The sequence below is a fragment of the Dipodomys ordii genome, unplaced genomic scaffold (assembly GCF_000151885.1).
Source record: "Dipodomys ordii isolate 6190 unplaced genomic scaffold, Dord_2.0 Scaffold171, whole genome shotgun sequence".
Classification (NCBI taxonomy): Eukaryota; Metazoa; Chordata; class Mammalia; order Rodentia; family Heteromyidae; genus Dipodomys; species Dipodomys ordii.
In genome coordinates this window covers 2,122,743-2,134,887 of record NW_012267387.1, presented here as the reverse complement: position 1 = coordinate 2,134,887, position 12,145 = coordinate 2,122,743, and the positions used below count along the sequence as shown (strand labels likewise).

The window sequence follows — 12,145 nt, the reverse complement described above, 5'->3', positions numbered from 1 at the left end:
GAATCTTTAAGCAAAAATAAAAATAAAAAACCTCAGGGACAGTACCCAGACTAGACTTTTTTTTAATTTTAATTTTATTTGTGAACAAGTACCCAGACTTTAAGTTAAAGTCCTATGACTGGCACAAAAATAGCTAGACAAATGGTTAAGAAAGCAAAATTCGAAAACAGGTCAACATTGGAAATGCACTAGCAGAAATGATGGGATTAAATGCGGAGGATCATACATAATAAAATTGAAATTTACCTGGCTCTGGCTATAATTTGTGTCTATATCATTACTAGAGAAATGAGTTAAGATTCACTTATTCATTGAAGTGATTCCCACAATAGAAGTTAATATCTAATGGGAAAAGGAACTTAGATTTAATCTAGCGTTCTTATGTGTATTTGATCAGGTATATAAGTTTCATCTTAAGAGGGCTTATTTCTCCCAATATATTTTTTGTCCCTAAAGCCATGCAGAAAATTTCTCTCTGGCCTTAACAAGATGATGTAGCACTTGGGAGCAAAGATGCAGCCCAGGAGCCCCACACTGGAGGCCAAGATGGAGAAGACCTCCACAGCCACCATGACCTTTCCCTTGGCACTGTGGTAGACGGGCAGGAAGGTGAGCCACACACTGCAGAACACCAGCATGCTGAAGGTCAGAAACTTGGCTTCATTAAAGGTGTCAGGCAGGTTCCTGGCCAAGAAAGCCACAGTGAAACTGGCCAGAGCAAGGAAAACCAGGTATCCCAGGACACAGTAGAAAGCAGTGAGGGAGCCCTTATTACACAGGATGAGGACATGGCCATGTTCTGATTGTATATCTGTGTCAATGAAGGGAGGAGAAGTCCCCAGTCAGAGTACACAGAGAGTCACCTGGATCAGGGTACAGATGGGAATAATGAAGTTAGGAGCTCCTGATACGAGCAGCCATCTCATCCTTCTCTCTGGAGAAGTGACTTTGAAAGCCAGAACCACAGTCACAGTTTTGGCTAAGACAGTGGAAACTGCTACAGTGAATGCAACTCCAAATGTGGTCTCCTGCAGAATGCAGGTGACCATGTTGGGATGGCCAATAAAGAGCAAGGAACACAGGAAACAGAAAATGAGGGAGATGAGCAGGATGTAGCTGAGAGCCTGATTATTGGCCTTGACAATGGGGGTGTTCTGATGTTTCACAAAGACCCCAAAAACAACTGCTGTGAGTGTAGCTAAACAAAGAGCCATGCAGGTCAGAGCCATCCCCAAGGGTTCTCCATAAGACAAGAAACTTGAAACTCTTAGGAGGCATTGATTTCTCTCTGTGTTGGCATACTGGTGCTCTGGACATTTCACACACTGCTCCATGTCTGGTGAAGAAGCCAAATAACCATTAGTCCCTTTTCAGTTCTTAAAAGGAAATTACAAAATCCCTATGTAGAGATAATTCTAAAATGTCAGTACTTACTATCATAAAACTAAATAATACCAAGTATTACCAAACATGTTCAGTATTATTTTTATGTATTTATCATGTTATCATATTATGTATTTATCATTCCCACATTCTCTTTCTTTTCAGTCTCATTGAACCTTTTTACCCACAGTGACTATCACACATTTATGTCTTGCCATTTCTAATATCCTAGCAACAATTTTCAGCACAATAATAATGCTGCCATAATAATTTCCAGCCTTATGTATATAATTCCAAGCCCCCATTCAAAATTTTGGTTAATAAAGCTGGAACTCTGATGTATGTTTCTGTGCAATAAATAGGACCTTGGTAGCCCTTCCTTGCAGTTCTATTTGTCTCTCCTAGTAACCTGTAAAACAGTGGGAAACAGAGCCCTTTTAAGCTCTAAAGTCAAGCTGTGTGCACCACTTATGTCTGCTTCACACCAAATCCAACCCAGAGCACTTGCTCTGTTGGAGGACTAGTTCTGGGCACTATCAAATAGATGGGCAATTTTTTAAAGGTAATTTTGAAGAAGATGGAGACCTTGTCCTTGAAAAAGCTTGGCACTTAATATGATAGAAGTTAAATTTACATTACTGAGTAGTTGAATAATCATCCACTCAACAGACTAGAAAACAATACTATATGTAATTCAAAACCCATGATTTGTGTTTTCTAAAGGAGCAGTACCATCCATTATCACAATTAAATTACTAATTGAAGGAAGAAAGACTTTGACTCTGCAATCCTAATATGCACTTTTACCTGGACTTGCATGGATTGGGGGACACTAGGAGAAAGTATGATTTTCTTCCTAAGTCATGAATTTACCTGTCCCATTAGCAATCTCGTTCTCTGAGCAGGGGGTGCAGTCAAAGCAACAGGCAGCCTTTCCCTCTTGAGAGGATTTCCTGAATCCAGAACCACAGCTCTCACTGCACACAGAGTAAGGAGTCTAAGAAAAAACATAAATGTCAGTAACTGTTTAGAGTTTTACCTAACACTCCAAAAAGTCCATTGTTTTAAAGAATCAAAATATTAGGCATAGTATTTCTATACATTTAAGTCCAGTCAGTTAATTGAATGCTGTTATAGATTCCACATCATGTGATCACCAAAAGATAATGTTCTATAGTCTTGATCTCTAGTCTATTGAACTATGAGAAGTGTAGTACCTTTAAAAGCTAGCGATAAATGGTGAGAAAGTAAGTCCTAGTGCGTAGCTCTATGGAATTTCTTTGAATTCATTACTCTTACTCATCAGTGATATGGTGAAGAGTAAGGAGGAAGAATCCTCCTTGAAGCTTTAAAAGTATGCTGTAAAGAAGGCCCGTCCTCAAGACCACACTAAAGCTACCAGCACAACTATGTTTATTGCAGCATTATTTACCATAGCTAAGATATGGAACCAACCCAGATGCCCCTCAGTAAATGAATGGATCAAGAAAATGTGGTATATATACACAATGGAATTCTATGCCTCCATCAGAAAGAAGGACATTGCCCCATTTGTTAGGAAATGGAAAAACTTGGAAAAAATTATATTAAGTGAAGTAAGCCAGGCCCAAAGAAACATAGGTCCCATGGTTTCCCTTATTTGCAATATCTAGTTTATGTATGAGTCAAGCGGAAAAGGTCAGATAATGTGATGTCAGGAAAATGAACCCTTAGATATGTATTTTTAATGTTTTTTTCCTTTCATGCATGTGTTTCTAACGCATTTATAAGATTATCTCTTTGTTGCTTTGTATGTCCTTCCCCCACAGTATAACCCCTGCTTTCACTATATTTGATGTCAGTATAACTTGTGGAGGAGATGGGGAAAAACCAGTTGTTTAAGGATACAGGTGTACCTGTTGCAACAATGAGAAGTACAAGTTGTCATGTCCAAAATGAGCTTTACAACATCGGTGCGGGGGGGGGGGGGGGGGGGGAGGCGGGGGGAGGAGGAAGGATTGGGATTGGGGGGAGGGGGAAGGCTGGGAAGGGATGTGAAGGGTAAACCAAAGGAGGAGGCTGCAATGCTTGGTAAGAAATGTACACATTATCCTGCCCATGTAATTGTAACCCCTCTGTACAGTATGTTCACAAATAAAAAATAAATTAATTAATTTAAAAAAAAGATAACTCAAATCATAAAACAAAAGAAGGCCCGTCCTATCTACCTCTCTGTTTTCCACTTTCCATGATATAAGGATCTTCTTCTCACACAGGCTTCTTCAATGATTCCTCTCACCATAGATGCCTAAGTAACAGGTCAACTAAGCATTGATGAAAAAACTACAGAGATGATCAAAATAAACATTTCAGTCTTATGAATTGATTCCTTAAGTATTTTGTCCCAGGGATAGAAAACTGCTATGACTGTCATTTATCTTTATTATAAGAAATAAATGAACATTTATGAGCAAACTGTTACATTCCTTTGTGCCTTTCCCATCTAAAAGTCAATAAATGGCATCATTTCTTTCAATTTAAAAATAATTAAATACATAATGCTGGGCCATTAGAGATTACAACAAGTATAAAAAGAGTTTTATTTTGATTATTTCTGTGTAGTTCAAATCATGACAATTAGATATGACCCACCTCTGTACTTCCTAAGGTCCACTCTATCATATCTTCTGACAATGAAAGCTGATGACCATGTGGAGCATATGGAGAAAACTTCCCTACTTTCACGTTAAGTTCAAGACCTTCTGGAAAATTCCAAATGTTTACAATGTCATACTCTAGCTCTGATTTTCTTTTATCATCCATAATTACTTTTTCTCCAGCAAGAGTCTTAAATAGGGTTTTCTTCAGAAAAACATGCAGCTACAAAAGATACAAATCTTATGTTGAAGTGAATCTAAGAACTAAGAGAGAAAACCTGAGTGAAGTAAAGCCCCTCATTATCTTTAATCCTTACTTTATAATTCAAGATCAACAGACATCAAACCAGTGGAACAAAAAGAAAGTGTGGACAAATGGGATCGTATCAAACTGAAAAGTTTCTACATGGCAAAGGACATAGCTATGAAGACAAATAGAAAGTCCACAGAATGGGAGATCTTTACTAGCTATGCATGAGACAGGGGCCTTATACCTAAAATATGCTTAGAGCTCACAAAATTCACTCCCCCAAAAAACAAACACTCAACAAAGTAAAACACAGTTAATAAATGAGCTGAAGACATAAAGAGAGACTTCTCAGAAGAGGAGGTAAGAATGGCTAGTAGATACATGCAGATATTCACTAGACACTACGTTGAAAAAACTATGCACCTTGTGAAAGAAGGTTGACAGAAGGGAAAACTGGGAGAAAACAAGGAAATAGGTGACACTGATCAAAAAGAATTGTATTCAACATGTTGACCCATTGTAACAATGAGATGTACAAGACATTGTGGAAAATGAACTTTAAACTTGGGTAAGGAGGGAGGAGTTGGGGAGGTGGGCAGGGAAGCGATGGTAGAGGAAAAACGAAGGAGGGGGTAACAGTGCTCCAAAGGAAATGTACTCATTACCTTACTCATGTAACTGTAACCCCTCTCTACAGTATCTTTACAAAAAAATTTTAAAGAAATAAAAATAGCTAAAACAGTGATTAAAACTCACCAAAAAATGTATTTATTACCTGATATATGTAACTAACACTCCTCTGTACAGCACTTTTACAATAACGATTTAAAAATCTGAACAAAAAATGTCTATGGGAAGAAACCTAACAAGTGAAAATAAAGAAAGTCTAGGGAAACCAGGTCATAATGTGTAGATTCCCAAGGCTCATTTTTCAAGCTGAACTATATCCACCTAAATATGTTTCTTTTAAGTTGCCTAACTACAGTTGCCACAACCATAATGTTATGAATGTTCAGAGATGTTAAGTTTTCCAAATTGGTCATATCTAAAGTGGAGTTAATCAGGATCATTTATGAAGTCTGTATATATTCCACAGGTTTTAGGTATTTGGAGGGAAAAGCTTGATTTGTAATATTGAGAATGTTAGCCATGAGCATGTTAAGAAATCATTCATAACAGAAAGAATTGGAAAAAGCATGAAACAGTTCCTGCTTTACTCTGACTTGTTTTTTTGTTGTTTTTTTCTTAATTATATTTTTATCTTAGGCCTATGTTTCTTTGAAAGAACATGAACACAGTTCTAGTGTACTTCACATACCTTTAAATATAGTTTCTCTTGGATTTAAAAAGAAGTTTTAAATACTTAATTTCATCCTGTGAAAAACACTATTAGAAAGTAACTTTGCCCATGGTATGTGAAATCCAACACAGAAGCATTACCTGTGCAAGGGAAGGTACCGTCCCTTTCCCATCTCCCATTAATGTCACTTCTGTTTGATGAAGAAGTATCTCGTGGAGGGCCTGGGCCACAGCATACACAGCATTGTAGATATTGTAACTCTCTTCAGACATAGCCATGTCAAAAGTGTGTCCAGGCAACCATTCCAAGGAGGCATCATGTGGACAGTTCTCCCATGTCACACAGTCAGAGTCAGGAGTTGAGCAATTAAAAGACAGAAACCACAACCTAGCAAGGTAAAAGTCTTCTGGGTATTTGGAAGGGTTAACTGCCCTTATAAAATCTGTGAATCCAATACTTTGTGCATGGTGGTATGAAAAAATGAAAGGTACATGGAATGAGCCTAGCATGAAATATTTCCTTTTCATGGTTAAATGCCACTGTGAATTCATGATACACACTTTGCCTGTTACTAAAAATCGTTCAACACACATCATTAAATCCAGTAGGGATTCATTATCACCATATATAATGAGTACATTTGTGGAAGATTTATTAATCTGGTTATAAACTGCTGTGAGTCTCAATACATGTGACAAGGAATGGTTTGGAATCACATGCTCAAAAGCTACACAAACTGTGTTCTTGGCCATCTCTTCTTTCAGCTCAGGAAAAATCCACAAATCATTCTCATCTTGTGAGGTCAACAGTCCCACCCAGTTCCAGCTGAAGTGAAGCAGTAAGGAAACCATGGCAGTGGCAATTGATGTGTCCTTTGTGGCCGTCTGATAAAGAGCAGGAAACTTGTTATTGTCATTCAGGGCATGATCAAAAGGCCCAAAGGTAAACTAAAAGGAAAGAAAATTGCATGCTCCATGAGTGGCAAGATTCCACCTGTCACAATCTCAGTCTTGATATATATTAAGCAACCAGTTGAAGTAGATAGATGTTAGGTTTCATTTTTGGAAAAAAAATACATTTATAATAGTTTTTGAATTTGTCACTATATCCATCAACTCCTTCCATCTATATCAACCTCACCCTATTTCCTGATGTTTCTAATTCCATTTTCACATATGTACATTGAATATTATCTACTGTTCGTTGTCAGATTGAACATGTATACATATAAATGGTTATGTATGTGTCCCATATTTCACATTTCATGTTGATACTTTAGCTCCAACTTTCACATGTGAGAGGACTCATGGCCCCTTTTTCTTCCTGATACTGACTGACAATTCAAAATCATACTGTGTGTGCACGCACACAAGTGTGTTCATGTGTATGGACATGAACTCAAGCCTTCATGCAATTTCTTGGCTTGGCTCCTCAAGGATATCACTCTGGTACTTGTACTACACATTCACTCGGTTTTTGCTAGTTATTGGTGATAAAATTTCATTAGTAAGATTATCTTCACACTTTAAAGTCACTTTACATTTCTGGATTTTTTAAAGAAAATTATTGATAGGACCCAAAACTCCAAATAATCCCTTTGTCTGCTCTAACTTTTCTATCCTCTTTTCCAAACAATGCAAATAACAGATATCTGACTATCTTTGAATACTTACTCTTTTTGTTTTTTTTGGGGGGGGGGTCCAGTCGTGGGGCCTGAACTCTGGGCCTGGGCACTGTCCCTCAGCTCTTCAGCTCAAGGATAGCACTCTTCCCCTTAAGCCACAGCGCTAATTCCGGCTTTTTTCTTTTTGCTTATGCAGTGCTGGGGAATCGAAACCAGGGCCTCGTGCATGCAAGGCAAGTGCTCCTCTACCACTGAGCCACCTTCCCAGCCAGAATACTTACTCTTTGACATCACAAAATTTGATAGGTTCAAAAATCCAGTCTTGGGTCTGGGAAGGGGGCTCAGTGGTAGAGTGATTGCCTCACGTGCATGAAGCCCTGGGTTTGATTACTCAGCACCACATAAGCAGAAAAAGCCAGAAGTGGCACCGTGGCTCAGGTGGTAGAGTGCTAACCTTAAGCTAAAGAGCTCAGGGACAACACCCAGGCCTAGAGTTCAAGGCCTACAACTGACCAAAAAAAATACAGTCTTTTCCTATCATTCTCTTCTAACACCTGAAATAGTACCAAATTAGACATTACTTAATATCCCTACACTCCTCACACTCACCTGTAGAATCCTGTAAAGTTGCAGCAGTGGACCAATCTGGGCTGATGTTATTCCTGATGGTCCTGTAAGTACTGCTATAGATTTGCTGTCTCTCATGCAGGAGTAGTTTGGACTCTTATCCTCCCCAAAAAGCCAAATGAAGGGATTCTTAAATACTGCCCAAGCTCCAAAGAAAAAATCATAGATATCAAATCCAAGAGTCAAGTTATGTAAAAGATTAGGGTTTTTGTTGATCTCCTCAATAGCGAAAGCCAATGCCAAAACAAACTGATAGTTCTTGAAGATCAACCTGCATAATAAGCATAGAGATTTATGAGGAATATTAGAAAACTTATGACTTTGATGGACTGAATTCTTGAATCTCTGCCAGTGAATATGTTAAAATATGACTCCCAGGGTCTGGAGGAAGATGGCAGAAGAGAACTTGGAGGCTAAACAAGCTCTCACATGAAAGCAATTTTAGGGTTCCAGTGAACAGTCCTAGACGAGAAGCACACTAAGTGTGCCATCACAGTACAGGGAGTTTCGCCAGAGAGGAAAAATTCAGGTAGTTAGGTCAGGGAGACAGATCTGAGCACTTGCTGGTGTCCATGGCGGCAGCGGCTGCTGCCAGCGCCACCATATCAACAGAGAAAGCCCAGGACAAAGTTGCCAGATGCGGTGTGTAAGTAGATTCTACTCATCACCAGAAAAAACTGACAAGGAGCAGAAATCTTCATCCTGCTGATCGCAGACCAATGATGGCACAGGAACCAAGAGGCTAGCATGAGTACACCCAAGACATCCGCACTCCTTCTCATGGAGCAGCAGTGGGAAGATAGTCCCTCCCCCACCAGTGGATAAGAACTCCATCTTTGATAATGACAAAGGCCCAGTTAAGCTGCTAGCTCCAACTCAGGCCTTGGAAGAAAACAATAGGAGCCATTCAGCAGGTCACAGGAACCTGGCCTGACCTGCTAGGCTCAGCTCTACCTAGGAGAAAGTTGCCCTTCCCAGGCAGAGGCATGTCTGCCCCAGAGAAGTGACTTTCTTCACTGGGTAAACAGAGCCAGAGGCTGTCCCTCCCCACTGCAGCTGAGACAGCATGAGGGGTAAAAGATAAACAATTGAAACTCAGTAAACATAAATCTGGAGAATGGCTCGGTGAGGGCTCTGTGAGTGTCTCAGGAGCTAGTCCCTCAGGGAAAAGCTACTGATTGCTGATAGAACTCAACCCTAACCAGAACCAAGCCTCACTACAGCAACTGCAAGCTTTTTTGTGATACTCAAAGCAGATCACACTCCTACTGAACTAGCCTGGAAGAAGGATCACAAAGACAGAGCATTTTTCCTGCTCAAAGTGACTTAAGAAAATAATCAAGCCAAAGGAAATTCTAACACCACAAGCAAAGCAGAGACTCCACCAAGAGACAGGTTACAGACACAGAGGAGATACAAGATCATCCCTCCCCACCCACCCCCCCCCAAAAATCAAATGACTCATTTTTCTACCTAATTTTTTAATTTTATAAAAAAAATGTTTTAAAATGGTGGAGGAGAAGCTGGAGGCTAAACAAGCTTTCGCATAGAAAACAGTTTAATGTTCCAGTGAACAGTCCTAGGATAGAGAATCACACTAAGTGTGCCATCACAGTACAGAGAGTTTGACCAGAGAGAGAAAATACAAGCAAGGAGACAGATTTGAGCACTTTCTGGTAGCCCTGGCTGTGACAGAAGCAGTGGCTGCAGTGGTGGCCATACCCAATGTACCTACAGAGAGAGTCCAGGGCAAAGGGGCCAGACATGGCAGGCAAGCAGATTCTATTCAACACCAGCAAGGACTGACAAGGAGCAGATATCTTCATTCTGCAGACTGCAGATCAGAGATGACCCAGAAACCAAGATGCCACAGTGAGTAAAACCCTGACATCCTCACTCCTTCTTAGAGAGCAGAGGATGGAAGGGCACCCCTCCCCAGCCACTCAGAGATCTCCATCTTTGATATTGACAAAGGCCAAGCTGAGGAGCTAGCTCCAACTCAGGCCTTGGAAGAAAACAAAAGTCATTTAGCAGGTCACAGGAACCTGACCTGACCTGCCAGGCTCAGCTCCACACAGGGAAAAGGCAACCCGCCCAGGCAAAGCAAGCTCTTCCCCACAAAGGAGAGACTTTCTTCAATGGGTAAACAGAGCCACAAGCTGCCTCTCCCTCAATAGGACTCATTGTGAGCGAGATAGGGAGTGAGATGAGGCAAACTAAAGATTAATACTGGCATCTCATGAGTGTGAGGAAGCTACTCAAAGATACAGGAATTGCCTGAGCAGGTTGAGAACACTCAAAGAGAAAGTTAGTGATTACATGAGCAAGCTGAGAACAGTCAAAGAGAGAGACAGTAATTGCGTGAACGTGAGGAAGCTAATCAAAGAGTGATACAGGAATTGCGAGAGTGGGGTGAGAATAGACAAAGATCAATAGACGCATTCATGGAATCCATAAAGGGAGAGCTGAAAGAAGTCAGGGAGACCACAAAGGAAATGTTGAATGGAACCCAACAGAAGTAATGGGAGTTCAAGGAAACCATAACCAATCACTAATTGATTTGAGAATAAAAACTGCACACCAAATTAAGGGAGGAGTATACTAAAGCAAGAATGAAGACGTGGAAACATGTTGTCAAAATTTGACAACAGTATTTTTAAAACATAAAATATTAGTGTTTTGTAGATTCAATAAATGGTTGAGAATGCCCCAAAACTTAAATGCTTGTTCTAATAAGTAATGACCATTTAAAATCCTAATGTAGGCGAGGATAGACATGTAAGATGTCTAAAGATGAATGGTTAATCAAATTTTTGACCGTGACATCTACAGCAAACTGTCTTATGATCAAGTTCTAACAGGTGAAATATATAGAACATGCTCTATATAATAGAAGATAAACAGAACCTATAACAGATAGGTATTCTGTTTTGGTAACAATTGGCTCCTCAGTAGAATCCATGGAAGCCAAGAGGGCATAATAGATTTTAATGAAGATTATATATATGTGTGTGTGTGTGTATATATATATGTATGTATATATACATATATATATATACATATATATATATATATATATATATATATACACACACATACATAATCCACTAAGAACACTTGGAAGTGAAGCAAGGATAAATACGTTCTCAGATAATCACGGTTAAGTGAACACCAAGGAATACCAAAGTAGATGTTAAGTACAAAACACAGAACCATTAATGAACAAGAAAAATGTACAGAAATGTATGAAACTTATTGGCAAGTGTGAGTGTACATATAACCTAAGAATGTTCTAACATTGTAATTGTGCTACCCAAACCATAAAATTAATATAAAGAGGGAAAAATTATTATAACTATATCTAGTAATTACTATAGAAAAATGTAAAATTGGATATCAAATATTACAAATGATGGGAGGGAAAAATGCAGTTGCAGATTTTGTGTTTCCTTAATATCTTAAAAATGAAAAGGTTTCATTAAAAATTTACGTGAAAAATTTCATTATAGTATGTTGTACATTGACTTATGGACTGTGATCATAGCCCTTTATTGCTTATATGCATGTTTTCTCTTTTTCTTTCCTCATCATCACTACTAAGTGTCATCATTCCAGAATAGCTTGCTGTCATCTATTTTAAGCCCCTCCCTAAGTGCCACAATATCTATAACAGACACAACTAATAATCCAAGATTCAAAACATACTGCTCTTGAGCTCAGTAAACACAGAAGTCTCTAAAAGAAGAGAAAGAGTGGAAAAAGCTTCAGTAATCCCGGAAAACAAGTTACATAATGGCAGTAATCAGAAATGATCTGCTAACATAATTGGGAATGGAATTGCAGTAAGTTCTACCAATAAGAACCAGAATGGAGTCAAACAGAGAAGGTCAGATAAGGTGATGTTAAGGAAATGAACCCTAAGATATGTATTCAATTTTTTTTCTTTCATGTGATTGTTTCTAACACATTTATAAGATTATTTCTTTGTTGCTTTGTACATCCCTCCCCCAAAGTATAACCCCTGCTTTCACTGTATTTCATGTCGGTATAATTTGTGAAGGGGAAGGGGAAAAACAAATCATTTAAATGGGGATACAAGTGGACCCATTGCAACAATGAGATGTACAAATTGTTATGTCGAAAATGAACTTTACAAGAAGGTTCCGGGAAGATGGCGGAGGAGAAGCTGGAATCTGAAGAAGCTCTCGCATAGAAAGCAGTTTTAGAGTTCCAGTGAACAGTCCTAAGCCAGAGAATCACACCAAGTGTGCCATCACAGGACAGAGAGTTAGACAAGAGAGGGAAAGCCAAGGCAAGGAGACACA

The 12,145-nt window shown here is 39.1% G+C and overlaps 1 protein-coding gene across 1 annotated transcript in view; it reads right to left on the bottom strand.

Moving 5' to 3' along the window:
• Positions 1-413: 413 nt before the first annotated feature.
• LOC105998734 (vomeronasal type-2 receptor 116-like) overlaps positions 414-12,145 on the bottom strand; it is a 25,181-nt gene continuing 13,449 nt past the window's right edge. The window contains 5 exon segments of the mRNA XM_013033525.1: positions 414-1,336; positions 2,257-2,380; positions 4,015-4,242; positions 5,710-6,516; positions 7,803-8,091. Of these exon segments, the coding sequence (XP_012888979.1) occupies positions 414-1,336; positions 2,257-2,380; positions 4,015-4,242; positions 5,710-6,516; positions 7,803-8,091 (2,371 nt within the window).